Raw genomic sequence first — 16,314 nt, 5'->3', positions numbered from 1 at the left:
CTGTTTCGCGATGTGAAACTCTAGCTGAAGACAGTTTTGATGTCGCGTTTTAATTAAAAAATCTGCGGATCTGCGTGACGAGAGTATTATTATAAAAATATCGCTCAGATATTTTCCGTCGAATGAATCGTCATTGATTGTTAAATGAGTTTTAAATAGAATAACTTAAAGTGAGATTTAAACGTCTTTAACGAGGTTGAAGTCTATGACAAATATGTACACCATATTTGTTCGAGAACCGGTCTGTCGGTGTTACGTTTTTAGTTGCAGTCGTTGAGAATAAGAATCTCGCGCGCGTACTCTCGATTTTTATGTACGCTTGAACCGACGATTAAACTCGCATTTGTTTGCAGGCGACAGTAAAGACGCTACCAGGGAGAAGGCGCAACTGGTGCTCCTAAAAATTATGGAAAAGGGATGCATGTCACCTCAGAACCTTCTGGACAGACTTCGTCCGGCTTTTAATCACAAGAATGCAAAATTGCGAGAGGAGGCTTTAATCCTGTTAACGACAACACTGAACGAGTGAGTTTTCTATTTTTCGCATATAAACTTATATTTACAATAATGTGATGATCGACTCTTGAATTAAAAAATTGTCAATTTTTCCAGACACGGCGCGGACGAGATGGCACTGTCGGGAGTGATCCCGAGTATCGTGAAAATGCTGTCTGATCAGTCGGAAAAGGTTCGGGAAACCGCTTTGAACACTTTGGCGGATATCTATCGACACGTAGGCGAGAGATTACGCGTCGATTTGCAAAGAAAGCACAATGTACCGCAAGCCAAGTAAGTGAAATGCCCGGAGAAAGCGATTGTCTTTTCAATTTGCATAGTCTCGCGGCGTATCTTCTAATTGTGATTCGGTCATTCGAGAAACTTGATTTTCTCGAGGGAACCTAGACTTAACGCTATAAAATCCTCGATCGTAACGTTATATAAACGTGGATTACCTCTTTTGTTTACAGAATGCTACTGCTAATAGAAAAGTTTGATCAACTGAAGGCTGCTGGGGATCTTCTACCCTTGGCAATGTCATCCGATGGTGAGTAGACTAATTGAACTTTCGGAATATCTCGCCGCGGGGTATCACTTAATTTAAAAACTCGACGATAAACGACAACGGCGGAAAGTAAGACGCGAGTGTGTTACGCACATCGCTATTCAGCGTACGCACGATGCTTGTATCGTGCTGCCATCGCGCTGCTGTAGAGTCGATCACAATCCCGCCTTCGCATGCAGAAAGACTCCACCTGTCTGCTCGACCCCGTCTCGTTTTTCTCACAGCTTAACGTTACACGCGTATCGTATCATGAATATTCACCGATGACCGCGCGTATTCTTCGATGTGACCGGCATAGACGTCACTTCCAGAATACTATGTACCTTACCGACTTCGATCTAATGACACGTCGATATCTCTACTCGATCGGAATTTTACCTGTAACTTCCGGCGAAGGTAACAAATGACGGTGACGACGACGAATCGAGTTCCAAGTTGCGAGATAGGAACGTCGCTTACCGTTTCGTCCCGCAAAGTTTCAATTTCTTGAACAAATGATACAGCGAGCTCGCTGATTCGCTTTAACTATCTATCGTTAGAGATATTACATAATATTGCAGAGCGATAGAACCGCGCGCGATATATCGTATTCGGTATATTGTTTCAAGAGTCCGTACTGTTCAACGCCGCGCCTGTAATCCACACCAAAGCTGAGACAATCCCGATTCGAAACGGGCGGCCTTGTGACGCCGCGATCACTTGGCCGGCTCGCCGGTCGTTTGAATTTCGGTCGCGAATATTAAGTGTCATGCCGGGGCCCGCACTTGAGACACCTTAGCGTCTCGTTCGATAGAACAATAAAACGAATAATTCGTTGTCAGACTTCGGCGACGAGCGCGAAGGTTCATGCAGCGAAAACTGCCGTGGCATTCCTCTTACGCAATCGATCGCAATAAAATATTGCGGTTACCCGAAGAGGAACTTCCTCGTGTGTTCCACCAGCACTCTGCGAACATCATCTCCGCGCCCGTGCTCTTATCCCTTCTAAGATTTATCAGAGACCCGTGATATTTTTCGCCTGAGCACCGCGCGATTATTAATTGCCGTCATTAATTATCGCGTTATTTGTAGATAGTAAATCCGCAAAAGGCCAGGCAGTTCTCATCGTTTGGCAAGATTGTTTATCGTCTAGTATAAATTACTCTTGTAAATCGAAGTAATTAAACATTCCGCTTTCGTGATATAAATATTGATAGAAAAGCTTATTAAATAATTATTCGCGATTAATGCGGGATTATTCGTCATTCTAGTGAAAGTAGTAGTTAGAATTGATGGCACATCGACGTGACGTGTATGAGACTTCTATACTTTCCTTATACCTAGTGAATTTTAAGTAGGATCTATAAAATTTTTTTTTTTAATTCCCTCTCTTTATTTCTCTCTCTAGTCTTTCTCTCTCTTTCTCGAGAATCAAAGATACGTGCAAGGTCTGTTTTCTCTACTACATCCTGCGCATATACGATCACGATTAGATCATACCTGGGCTTGGCGAGAAGAAGCCACGGCGCTTCGCTTGATTTCAGAGATATTAATAGAACACAAAATAACCGTGAAGCGATAATGGCGATCTTCCGCGAAGCACGGTCCATCCCCTTCGCGGACATTCGAACTTCCGGTCACGGCGGAGTCTGAGGGATTAATCTCGGGCGTTATTAGAGCGACTCGCGGGGCGCGTTCTACACCCTGATTACGCATCTATGAATATTCCAGCCTTCCCGAGCAAGTCGCGCTCGGCAACGGCGTTACAAAATCCCGGCGTACGTTGAGTCGTAAACGTATAATTTAAACGAAATTATGCCGCGCGAAGAAAATTCAATTTATTCGCGCGATCAAAATAATCCCGACGAACTAATCTTCGATCGGCCGTATTATACATCGGTATCTGCCTTATTCATTCATGCATAAACGCGAACGACGACGTTTGCTTAACGCTTTGCGTTGTACATACATTCAATTTTCTAGTTTTTTTTATGATTTACGCATATTTCACGATCGTGACGTAATCGTGTTTACTTGACACCCGTCCGTCGTGTTCCGACGATCAGGTTCCCGTTCGTCGAATACAAATGAGAACCGCAGGGCAAATTGCTTTTTCATTTTTTTATCTCTTATTTATTTATTTATTTCTATTTTCTTATCGGAACGCGCGATGGAATTTCTGCGACGAACACGTCGATTAGAATCGTCATCGTGGCGGTATCTCGAAGCTGTACAACGCGGAAAGGTTGCGCGCGTCCGGTGAGCGAACAAAAATTTGCATAAGTCTCGTTTTCGCTCTCTCTTTCACCGTGACCCCGTGCAGCGCGATTGTATTAGAAGATCGCGTTAAGGCACGGTTACACCACGCAATCTCTCTAAAACGCGTTAACGTTTCTCTCAGGTCGTTCTTCGTAACTGTGAGGAGTAAAAATGACGCAAACGAAATCAAATAACGACGGTAGCAAGATAATAAAATTTCACATGGGGAAAAAAAAAAGAAAAAAAAAGACAAATAGAACACATAAAAAACACAACTTAGTACTACTTAATTAATATTCTTCGAATCGACTGTCATAAAATCCGTAGATGTGCGAGTTGTCAAGACCGATCTTAGAAAAAGAGCAATACCTCGAAGGTTTCGGAGCTCTGAATTTAAAATTCTCTCAGATCGCCGTCTTAGATTTTCCACCGTCACTTTAATCGCAAGCTGTCGATGGCGGCACGGGGAAATAAATTGCCCCGGCATTTCCGTATTTGTCACGCGATAGGAACCACCCCGTAACTATACCGCGCCGTGAATTTCGTATCGCCACCCGCGTTTGTACTTAATCTCGCGCCTTATTATGCGACCTTACCCCGAGGGCAGCGAGATGCAATGCACACGTGCGCAAGTGAAAGGTAGAGTAACACGCAGATTTATCTTTGCAAAGCAGCGCACGGTTCTACGTTGTGCCGGTGTGCGCGGGCGATCAGATATGAAAATGCAGAATAATACCCAGCTGGCTGCCCTTTCGTCGCGCGTTCTTTGACCGTTGCCCCGTTACCCTTTCAGGTATCCAAGCAATGAAACAGATTATTCGATTCTCGCATATAAACTGAGAAGAAAAATTAATTTTAAATTCCGACACTTTCAACTACACTTAGCGTTAATAAAATCGATTCGTGACTTTATTACGTGACTTTTTTTTTATAAAACGTTATTAAAAGAAAGGATAGACGGGATGAGAAGCTCGTTAGACAATCGATCTGTCGAGAATCGTAGTAGTCTGTGCTACGATCCTCTTTCTCGCATAAAAAAGGGACAAATTGCTCCGTAATGGTACAGTAATTGTTTGTCTAACCCGTGACACACGGCATCGCGAGCGATAAGCGCGTTTATGTGCGATTATACGCAATGTATACGCGCTATTATGTAACGATCGAGGTATTATCGCCTGCCTTTGCGACGTTGAGGCCGTGTGGGCGATTCTTCTTAGCGTTGTCTCTCTAACGGCAGATACCTCGCACGCAGGAATCAACGCCTCACATTTTCCGATGCCGATGATCTCATACCGCGTGACGCCACTCAGAAAACCTATGACCGACCGGTGGCTTTTCTTTTATTCCTCCTCATGGTACCGCGCTACTTCTTATCTTATCGCAACAAACACATTCGTTAATTCGAAATCTTATTTGCAAGTTCGCGCGGTTTACTGAAACAAGACCTCGTATTATGTTACGCGCTGGATTTTTCGAGCCGGCACTTTTCGTACGTCACGTTGAAATCTTTCTCTCTCGTTTCCACCTCGGTGCGATAGAAAAGTTTTCAGCAGAACTTAACTCGCGACTCAAGGCGAATAAATTAGCTTGTATTGAGATTGCATCGATCGACGATAAGATTTTAATTTGATAATAATATCTTCAAGTATATTTCGCTCAGTAAAAATTTGACGGAAAAGGAGCAAAGAGGAAATCAGCCAAGGTCTACTGAGAATTTCTCGATCGAATTCGTTTTTGTTTGCCGGCCCATTAATTTTTCACATCTCTGTCTTTGACGCACGATTAATGCTGTAAATTTGCTTCGCATTTTTGAGACTCAAATCATTATTTTCTTGCTGGACGAGGATAGTTCGGAGAATTCTTAGTTTAGCACCTAATTATACGTCTTATTTTTACGACGTAAAGTTAAAAAGAAAAAAAAAAAAAATACAGAACTCAAGCGGCGACTTATTTTCATCATAATAGTGTCCGTAATGATCTCTGTCTTGCAAGTGGCCATCAAGTTCGATTGCTCATCATAAATTGGCCTTCGACGTACCATTTTGATGCAGATACCGCCAGTTCTGTCATTTTTCCGTAAATACACAGTTTCTCCTTCAAGATTTCTTTAATTCTACCAAAAAAAAGAAAAGAAAAGAAAATTAAAATTATTAAAATATTTTTTAAGACCGAAAACGTCGACGTTTTTAAACCATTTTCGAATGGACTGTTTCCATTCAATGTTCCACGATTAATTTTTATATCGCAAACTTCATCTCTCGCGTTTTAAGCGTCGCAAGCTCGCGGACGCACATGGTCGAGCGCTAATTAGCAACGAATTAAATCACTAACTCGCTTTCACCAAGGACACCCGGCACGAGATCCCTCAGTCGGGAAATACGGCGAGAGCCGTTCGCCGGAAGTCGTATATTTTCTGACTCTTTTCCCGTTCTTCCGTAACGCTCCGTTCCGTAACGCATATCCGTGCTGAATTTCTAAGAGGTGGGCATCGCATCGGTGGCGGGTTTCGCAAAGGAACAGAAGACAGCTCCTTCGACCCACGCCGCCGTACGTTCGCATGTACCTCAATTATACCGTCAAGTGTAATTACCGATACCGCTTCCATCATGCATACGAATGCAGGCATAATTGCAAGAGAGAGAGAGAGAGAAAGAGAGAGAGAGGATGATACTCGCCGGTGGGAGACGACTGTGCACGCTGGCTCAGTTTTTCCGTCGGCTTACCTGATGTTATCTAGAAAAATTGCGAAATATATCACGACACGCGGTAATATTACATTGTGGAAAATCGTGACGCAGCCCACGACGGATCGGGGCCGTTTATTCGCTCTTCCGGTATTTCATATCACGCCAAATGATTAAACTGTTCAACGTCGCTTGACCCTAAAGCCGCGCAATTGAAGTCCAGTAGAATTTTTTTTTTTTTTTAATCAAGAAAAAATTTTGCGGAATATTTAATCGTTTGAAAGAATTTCTCAGAAGGTATTGAATTTAATTTAGGTGTAATTTAAACCTGATAGATTTTGCTTTCAATGTTTAATGTAACGCACAACGATCGAATACACGATATGCATTTGCGAGATAAATATGCAAATAAATATGATTACGTCCGGGAATACGCGCAAGGACGTAATTTTGCCGATAATTGCCGTTGTGTTAAGTATTGTAATCGCATATCGATCCGCTTGATCCGGGCCGCCGCCGGCTGGGTTTCGCGGTTAATTATGTCTTAATATATTGCGTCGCGCGTTAATTAACGGTTATGCGATGTTCCGCCGATAATAATTTATCATTCGCCTCCCGCGAAAACCATCAAGAAGCCGCCTCGGCTTCTGCCTTCGACGGAGTTCTCGGTGGGATCGAAAGCTTATTTGAAATTAACTCCGGGTTACGAGTTTTGGAATTGAATCGATTGAAATGATAACTTTCAATGCCGTTAGACCTCTGCGTCGCGGAACCGTCGCGAGGGCAGGTGAAACTGATGAAAAGTAAACTCGTCAAAGGATCCACCGGCGGAGCTTCACGCTGAATCTTACGAAACGCTGTTTCGCACACGGTTTCGCGATCAAAGACACGCGCACGGGCTTAACGACAGATTTACGAGGGCGGCATTTCGACACGGCGGGCCTCGGTCCTTTCTTGTTTATTACGAGACGACATAACCGAACCTTATTTCGCGATTCGCATTAATCTTTCCTTCCTTTTCTCTCTCCTCCTCGCCCTCGATCGCCTCTGCCGTGACCGGGCCGGCGTATTTAAAACTCACGCAAATTGAATCGAACCGCATCAATCACTCGCCCGTTTCCATCGCGGTCAATTTGTCGATCCTTTCGCAATCCGGCCGGCTCGTGTTCTTCGCGGTTGTTCTTTCACGTGCAAAGCCCCAAGCTCAAGAAGATTTAGGCAGAATATCTCAAGATAGTAACATATCGCGATTCGGTAAGGAATAAAATGCGTGTAGGTAACGCGTGAATTTAAAATCCATGTTTGTCTTTTTTTGTGTTTTTTTTTTCTTTATTTTTCATGCATACATTTACTATTTTATTCCTGTTATTTCCGACTCAATGTAGTTCTAATTAATTGACATAATTAATGTGCGTTGAGGAATCGTTGACTTTTATGAGCTGCGGTTAATTTATCCTTCCCAGACCGACCTTGGCCACATTTGGGAATCGGCAAATGACATTTTCGTATCTTTGATCCGACGGAGTAAATCGATTAGTCAGTGTCCGATCTTGATCGCTCGGTGTCTTTTATCCTCCCGACGGTGAAACTCGGCCGGATTTCGTCTTCGGACGTTAATGCCCCTGCCCGATGGAAAGCACGGACGAAAGCAGGAGGTACGGTTTGCATCCTTGCACGTGAGCGCAAATCGACGAAGGCAGAAAGCTTGACGCGCGAGCATGTGCTTCACTCTGGCAATTGCGACATCTTCGACTTTCTTACTCTTGTCGGCGAGATCGACGTTAATTATCCCGCGCCAATTAGCCCGCAATTATTGACGGAACAATTTGGCTTTCATAACTTTTTGCCGATCGAACTTGGTCTCCCTTCGCGAACGATCGCGAGACGTAATCAACTGTCTTCGCACACATATCAGCTCTCGGGATATGGTCCACGTTTCTTACCGCGAAAAATAATGCAATGACAATCGAAGCGTTCAATTATTACTTCGCCGCGATAAAGTGCGTAATCTCGAACTCGCGTAAGTCTTTTTTTTTCTGTCGACAACGTTCGACGTGCACAAATACAGAAATTTTTAATAAAAAAGAAAGAATCTATAAATATAATTTTTCATGTACTATAAATTTTTTTGTGAAAGAAAAGAAATTCTAATAAATATTACAACAGTATCGAATAATTTTTTAATTTTTAAATCAAAATACCAATTCAACCACGACGACGCAGGTGAAGGAATACAATTTTTGATTTTATCATTTTGTACGCGACAAAGGAACGCAACCATCCCCGTTGGATGTAAGCTTTGTCCCCCCCCATGACACACTTCACAATAACGCCATCAGCATCGATTTTCCGAAATCGGTGGCGGTGACCGTGCATTTCTACGTTCATCCCCGCGGCATTTTAGCCCCCTTCCAAACACAGGCGGCGACGATAGGGGAAGGTCCGAGTGAAGTTCCCCTTCTTCGCTCGGTGGCTTTACTCGCGTTTTGCGCTTACTCTCGGCGGTCTGGCTGGGTGCAAGCGAGTCGGCGTTTAGCAACGTGAGAGATCGTGCACGCCGCGTCGTGGGTCCAAGCCTCGTGCGTCGCGATTGTGTAGCGTCTCGTCACTTTCTTTCGCGCTTTATTTCCCCCTTCGACGACACGTGCGCGATGGCGATTGGGTTCCTCTTTGCGTCACGTGCGAACGAAAAATCGCGATCCCGCACTTGATCCGCGTCGTTTCGCCTATCCCGTGTGGACCGTGATCAGAACCAGTGCCAGCGAGCGACTTAGCGTCCCTCGACCAGTTCGCGAGGCGGTGAGCACGGTATTTGCTTGGCGGGCAAACTTGTAACGATAAGTGCACGCGTGTGTTGCGTTATCGCCTTCGCTCTTCGTGTCGTGCTGTGCCGATGCTATCGACGAAACCTATCATCACGCGACGCGGTGTGACGTTTCAACCATCACCGGGATCGGCCTGTGGAGAAGTAACTTCTCGTCAGTGCACGGCCGGGCTTTGTGAAACAAACAACGAGCGCTCGTACGTGATAGTTGCAGCTGCGCGAGGCCTCGCTTACGCGAGGTCCGATTGTCTCGTGCCCTAGGCTACGGTGAGAGACGGTGCTGTGCGGGAATAAATGCCGAGATAAATACGTTAGGGATGCGAGCGAAGAGCCACGCTGTCGCCCGGAGAGAATCTCGTGGCGACCATCTAATTTTGTATTTTTTTCTTTTTTTTTTTTTTTAACAAAACCGGCGAAGCGTCTTCGTTGTTTTCCCGCGACGTGGTCCAGAATCACGTAAGCGAGTTCTCGAAAAGCTCACGCCGGAAAGAATAATCCTAAAAATTACAATTTCGAATGTCTATGTCTTCCGCGTCTAAAAATTGAAATCGGCTGCACGAAACTTTTTTAACGTTAGCTTCGTCGAACTTTTATAAAATCCGTTTTATTTATTTGTGTCACGTTCTGGGCCTGTCTCAGGGAGAGACAAAGAGTTTTCGGCTTCCTACGTGCCGCCGGGAATCGGTAGAAGTGCGTGCGGCTCCTCGACGAGTAACACGGCGAAACGCCGCTAGCTTCGGAATTGTTAATGCGCTTTCTCGTGCCGCGCGATGAACTAGATTCGCCGCATTGTTAATGTAAAACTCACGTTTATTACGTGAGCACGGAGAGAAGAAACCTCAATTATGTAATATACAATGAGGGGCTTCTCGTTTGCCCCTCCCGGGGGGGGAGGGAAAGAGGGCCGTTCTCGATTTCTCGCGCGTACGAAGGGGAGCGACGCGTTTTGAAATCGAATTGCCCTCATCGGCATTTTCCATTAATTATTCCGTTTTACCTCGAGCGTAAAAGCCAGATCGCGATCGCCTCGCGCCGGACGGTCTTTAAACCTCGTTAATTTCTGCGTTGCAACGGCGACGTTGCGCAAAACGAGGAACAGGATTTCGCAGCCTCCCCGGACGTTCTTGTCCTGGCCGTTTACATATGAGAAGAAGGGAGAAAACAAAAATATAAAAAGGAAAAAAAAAAAAAACCGTAATGAATAACCATCGCACGCGAAACCAGTTTGGAAGCGGCGCGCGGTTTTGGCGCCGGAACGTTTCTACATTGTTTTGAAGTAAATCAGCTTATAATGAAGCGTGAAACGAAGAAACCTGCCTGAGATCGCCGGGCAGAACCTCGCTCGTCACGATTTATTCGGGATATATAAAGCGGGACTTTAATCAAGATCGTCGGTTGCGCCGTAATTAGCGGCGGAAAACCGCGCGCGACGATCGGTAGCCGGCATCGTTTCTAACGGCGCGGACGGAGAGACCGCTTTGAGTTTTTGCGATTTAATACACGTCCCGGCGTCCCTTTTTATACCGCTAGGCAATGCTAATTCACGTCGGCGATAAATACCCGCGCACGTGTGCGGTAATCGGCCTGTCCGTAATAGAGGCCGATCGCGTGACGCAACCGATTCCGGGAAACGCGACAATTTTTCTTTCTTTTTTTTTTCTTTTTTTCTTTTTTAAATTCACAAAATCATCTCTACGTGATTTCGAGAAACAGATAACTCGTTCCGTCACTTTCATTAAAAAAAACGTAATAATGCGTGTCTTTAAAATAAATTAAATCGACCGATAAATTCACCCAAGTTGAAAAGTAGCATGTAAATTTCTTCGGTGGCGTGATTCTTATTTAAACGCTTCGCTTTATTCTAAAACGTTTTGCAGTGCGCGTTTCACTTGCAAATAAATTCGGCCCGTTATCGCGTCGTTTCACTTTTTCGCAGAAACGTCAGTAGTCGACAGTTCTAGAATTTATTTCAATTTTTTAAGCTTAGGATCAGTAACGCGCGCGTATGTTTCCTCAGTGAAGTCTCGGGGACCACTCGAGGCTGAAATGAGGTATGTGCAAATATCTGCAGCTGCGATAGAGCTACCCGTCGTTCGCAGCTCGATGAACGACGCGCGGAGATCTGAATGAACGGCTGGAACTCGAGAGGAAAAGTCTCGCACGGCGATGGCTATCTGTAACGTGAGAAAACGGGTTTTCCTCGTTTAACCGATCTCGTTACGTGCAACGTCGCGCGTGTGAATGTACGCTTATTGTTACCGGAGAACGCCGAGGGATATCGAAGGTGGTGTCGAAGATATTGATAAGTGGGTCGCGATCGCGGCTGCCGATGGCCAGCTGAGGAGTCGGGTGCCTATCGCATTCACAATTCCCGCCGGTATTATTATTAGCGACGTGTGTAATAACAGTTCGACGATTAATTGTAAGACTATCGATCGTTGCTCGCAATGCCGAGCCGCAGGTATGCGACTAGTAGCTGGAGAACATTGAACTGGTTTCTGTGGAGAACCCTCGGATCTTTTGCGCGGAAAATCGTCGTCTCTAATTTTTACGTCTCTTCTACATCTCTTGAGCGTATCGGTAATTTTTAAAAGAACGTGAATAGACAGGACTTTATTTTTCTTTTTTTTTTCTTTTTTATTTTTTTTTTTTTATTTTGAGGAGTTAAGTGATAACGGATTTAAGCTAGCTGCAGTCTTTTAAACGCCTCGAATGAAACTTGAGTAATACGGCGAACTCTTAAGAATCCGCTTCGCGAGAGAAGGAATCCTTACCCGTCGTAAACGCGGCAGCATTACGGAGCCTCTTAATACGTGAGCGCGTGCATGCGTAAAACCGCAAGGAATGCTTCGGGTGGTTGATAATACGACGCTTGCGAGAAAGGCGAGAGCAAATATTAGGGACTGTTACGTCGACAATTTTGAAATCTGACAGAACGATGCACAAAGTGCCTTAACTGTCGCTTGCTCCTTCGCTTGCCACAAATTGCCAGTGTGCGGTGCAATAATTTACGATGACTTTTCTCCGGATGGCTTGTCGAGCGATATCGCGACGACGGGAGTTTCGTGATCTTTTATCGAGCTCTTCTCTCAAAATAGCAATAAATTAAAGATTCGTAATGTCAGAGAAAGCGAACTCTCGAGATGGAATTTATGAATTTACATATACATGCCGGGTGAATTTTTAATCAGCCTCGCGATCTTTCTAATTTTAAATCCACCGTAGCTAAAATTAATCGTGACTATTAGAACGACGGTTCGTTAGAAAATTTAACGGTAGGAAGGTATTCGGATCAATGTCTTACATTTATGAATGTAGGTCTATGAAACACGACGGCCGATAAATCGTCGTTAAATAAGCGCGTCCAACACGCGCGATTAGACGATCTAACGAGCGATTCCGCGCGGTGTGGCAAATTAATAACGCATGCTCGCGGGAACTCAATTAGGACGTGGAAATTAATTCGACGCGAGGATGACTCGCGGGAAAAGAGAAGAAGTAACTAAAGATTACTTTCACTGAGCGCACCATCGTTCGCACGTACTCGCGAGTTTCCCTACAATATTTCGAGACGTCTACATACTTTCGTGAGCTTAGCGAGAATTCGCCGACGAAACGAGTTGTAAATTTAAACGCTAGCCATCGATACACGACAGTTTATATAGCGTCACTAATTGCGCGCGATAAATGGGCTTTTTATTGCATCGTTGTAAAAATATCGTCGTAACATCTAAGAACTTGCGCTTTATCTTCCGTTCTGATTAAAGATCAACGAAAGAATTTTTAGAAAATAGAATCTTCTTAGTCTCCTGGAAAGGATTATGTAATTCAGAATTTCTTTTAAAAGATATCAATTATTAAATATATATTTCAACTCTTGAATCAGTAAATTAATTACGACGATATTATTCTGACCTACAGTATTTATTGAAAGAAAGAAAAAAATTTTTTTTCATAGCGTGAGAATAGTGGTGAAAAAAAAAACATTTGGTTCGCAACTGGTTTATTAAGATGACGCAATGATGTTGGCAAAATGTCACCGTCGTTGTAATTCTTCTGCGATATGTAGAGGAATTTATTCTTGCTGTGCTCGCTGAAGTATTATCGCTCGCATTGATGGCGATGAATGACACCGACATGCTAATACCGAACGGGCACCGTTGCGTGCATCGGGGATTAAAGAAGTATCCTAGTATCGATAAGAAATTATGGGACGCGAGCAGCAGTTGGATACTACAATGGGATAATATAGTGAAGCATCCAGGAGCTAGGGCAAGGGGATGTCACTGCGACATTCACAAGCCTCCCTGGCTCTATCCAGACCTAGGTACATGAATTAGTTTTGCCGTGAAAGAGGATATAACTATCACGATTGTAATATTAATGTATTGTAAAGCATAATGCTTTCTTTAGATTATGATTTCACTTTTAGATGTATCATGTTTTTTTTCTTTCCTTTTTTTTTCTTTTTTTTTTGAGAAATTTGTTAATATTTAAATCTTTTTATTTATTTTTGGAATTGTTGCGAGAGATGTCAGGATCATCATTGTAAAGATCTCCTTTTTTCTTTTTGTTTCAGTTGGCAAAGACAGTGACGAAATCGATAGAGCGGTGAGTATAGAATTCAGAAGTGCATAGACAGGTTTCTTACATATTTTTAAATGGAAATAACGTTTTGAATCAAAATATCTTGCAGATCAAATCGGCTCCTGTTAAGAGACTGAACATGCTCCCAAAGAGAGGTCAATTTGGACCTGCTAAAACACCGTCGTCTGCCTTAGGTATATCGAAGTATTATCGAATATTGCTGAATCATTTATATACGTCATCGTTACTTTAATCACTGTCATTAGTATATGTGACTTATGTCATTGCAATTAGACATTATTCACGTTACTTAATTTTTTTTTAAGCATGATATATGGCAAGAGCAAAGCAACAGTGAAGCTAGTTTTTCTAAAATTTATTTTTTTATTTTTTTATTGTATTGTTAGTAGCTGTTGATGCGAAAATTGCAAGTTGCAGTACACGTTAAACATTCATGAAGCTAATTACTTTTAATTTATATTGATCACATGTATTCAGTTTAATCGATTAGAACTCGTTTCATTTATTTCGTATTTAGTTAGAATGGTGTATTATTAAACGTTGATATTTTTTGTTCAAATCTATCGACGGGAACGATATACACTTAGTGCTGCCAGCTTACGTTGCATAAGTTAAAATGCTTTCTATGTGAACAATTGTTTTGTGTATTTTCACCTGAGATGTACCTTCATATTTCATCCGTAAATGTATGCGAATGTCGTGACTCAGGGTTGACTCAGTGTCACAGAAGCACCGGTTTTCTCGTCAAATGAGGCTCACGTGGAATACCATAATCTTCACTCGCGCTTTATTTTAACCGCAACTGCGGCTTTTTACTTTTACAAATTTTTTAACAATACATTGTCCAAGAAACTCGACAGCAAACGGTCAACGTTTGTTGGCAATTCGATGACGAGAATGCGCTAACTGTTCGCTTGCATGAAACAGCTCCTTTTGGTACTTCATCCTACACTGCTCCAAGGGCACCGACCATCAAAAGAACTCTGTCAGTAAAATCGACATCAGGTATACTTAACTTTTACTATTGGCAATTACTATTTTAGAAATTATTTTGGAAAAAAAAAGAACGAAATTTAAAGGTATTCTCGGTCGAGAGAAATTAATTACGTAAATAATCGCGCTGTCGATACGACACGGGATCTTAAATACGAATAAATTCTGTAATACGGAGTTTATTAGTGAATTATATAGTTTCCCCTCAATTAAGATAATGAATGCCTTGCTCATTATTGCTTCTCAATCAGCTCATATGCTTCTCATCTATAACTTGACGTAATGTAACTACACATAGTACTTATTAATTATCATATGCAACAGCGTCATCGTGTTTAATTTCTAATGTATTTCGTGATCGCTTGGGCACTGTTCACAACAGTCTGTGTAACTTTTAGAATTAGTATCGTAATTATGGACAATATTAAGCATGATAAGTACAGTTTTTAGAAACAATTTTTTTTTTTACCGTACACGTATGGCGTACGAGTGTGTTCACATTGAAGCGAATATAAAGAAAACTATCATTACTTCAGCGCAAGCCGGAGCCGTCGACGAGGAATGTTTTATTACTTCGTTCGAGGACGTGCCTACTGTCAATTTATTCTCGGCAAAGGATCTCGAAGAACAGATGAAGATTATTAAAGATACTGTGGGAGACGATAAAAAGGACTGGAAGCTGAGAATGGATAGCGTATGTATCTGCGAGAAAACAAGACTATCTTCTTCCCCCCTCCTTCCACGAACGGACTGAATTTTTATGTCAGTTGTCTTTTACCTTTTTTCTTTTTTAGATGAGAAAGTTGAGAGCTATTGTACTCGCGGGTGGCACTAATTACGAAAATTTCCACGAGTGCCTAAAGAACGTGCAGCGACCGTTTGAGCAGGCGTGCACCGACCTTAGATCCCAAGTAGCGCGAGAGGCCTGTATAACTCTCGCTTTTCTGAGTCAGAGCCTGAAGATCAAATTTGCCAGTTTTGGCGAAGCTGTTTTGCTCACGTTAATGAACCTCATACAGAATAGTGCCAAGGTAAGTCACACTACCAGATCTATGCTACATTTAGATTCTATTATCATCCAAATCACCGCATTCAAGTTTAATTACGTATCTTTACGTATAATTACGTGCTGCGAGCATTTACACGTCATAGAATTTTACTCCATAGAAGAATTTAATTACACTTGCCATTTTCATGGTAACTAGGTCGTGGCGTCAGCCGGTGCGGTGGCAGTTCGGTTTATCCTTCAAAATACCCACTGTAGTCGATATGTGCCTATTATAATATCGTGCGTGAGCAACAAAAGCAAAGATATTCGCAGAGCATCTTGGGAATATCTGGCTTTAATTCTGCAAACCTGGCCTGCGCAGATATTACAGAAGCACATAACAACATTACCGGAAGCGCTTAAGAAGGGTATTGCGGATTCCGATTCGGAAGCGCGAGCTTTCGCCAGAAAGTGAGTGGTCTCTTACATCTCGATGCGTTCTAATGTTGGCTTATCTTATTTACGACGAAATCAATTTAATAATGTTATTAATTTTATTGTTTTTTTTTTTTCAGATCGTACTGGGCATTTAAAAATCACTTTCCAGAGCAGGCTGAGATACTACTTAATACCTTGGATGCATCGTACAAACGCTCATTAATGTCTCTCAGTAATAGTGGCAGCAGTAACAGTTTAAATATCGTGGCTAATGCAAGATCGTCGAGTGTCAGTCCGCGTACAGCTAGGCCTGTAATGAGCGCGGCAGGTAAACACTTTTTGCTTGTATATTATCTCGATAAATCGCGCCATTAAAACGGGTTACGTTGAAATTGAATATATTGATGTTACTCGTGTTGCGATCTTAATATAAAAGATTTGTCACTTTGTTTTCATGCTGCTTTGCGACTTCTCTTCT

At 42.8% G+C, this 16,314-nt stretch overlaps 1 protein-coding gene across 9 annotated transcripts in view; it reads left to right on the top strand.

Moving 5' to 3' along the window:
- Chb (chromosome bows) overlaps positions 1-16,314 on the top strand; it is a 32,279-nt gene that overhangs the window by 7,021 nt on the left and 8,944 nt on the right. For 5 of the 9 annotated variants that reach the window (XM_070668276.1, XM_070668277.1, XM_070668274.1 and 2 more), the window contains exons 3-12: positions 354-525; positions 613-789; positions 969-1,045; positions 13,389-13,420; positions 13,506-13,590; positions 14,345-14,422; positions 14,947-15,104; positions 15,205-15,441; positions 15,616-15,869; positions 15,974-16,164. In XM_070668276.1, the coding sequence (XP_070524377.1) occupies positions 354-525; positions 613-789; positions 969-1,045; positions 13,389-13,420; positions 13,506-13,590; positions 14,345-14,422; positions 14,947-15,104; positions 15,205-15,441; positions 15,616-15,869; positions 15,974-16,164 (1,461 nt within the window). Of the gene's footprint in view, positions 1-353; positions 526-612; positions 790-968; positions 1,046-8,918; positions 9,077-10,876; positions 13,137-13,388; positions 13,421-13,505; positions 13,591-14,344; positions 14,423-14,946; positions 15,105-15,204; positions 15,442-15,615; positions 15,870-15,973; positions 16,165-16,314 lie in introns of those variants that run through there. The other 4 variants (XM_070668280.1, XM_070668283.1, XM_070668282.1 and 1 more) reach the window with 4 other exon arrangements.

Source organism: Cardiocondyla obscurior, linkage group LG17 (genome assembly GCF_019399895.1).
Source record: "Cardiocondyla obscurior isolate alpha-2009 linkage group LG17, Cobs3.1, whole genome shotgun sequence".
Lineage (NCBI taxonomy): Eukaryota > Metazoa > Arthropoda > Insecta > Hymenoptera > Formicidae > Cardiocondyla > Cardiocondyla obscurior.
The sequence above is the reverse complement of the archived record's forward strand: the minus strand, read 5'-3'. Positions and strand labels throughout refer to the sequence as shown.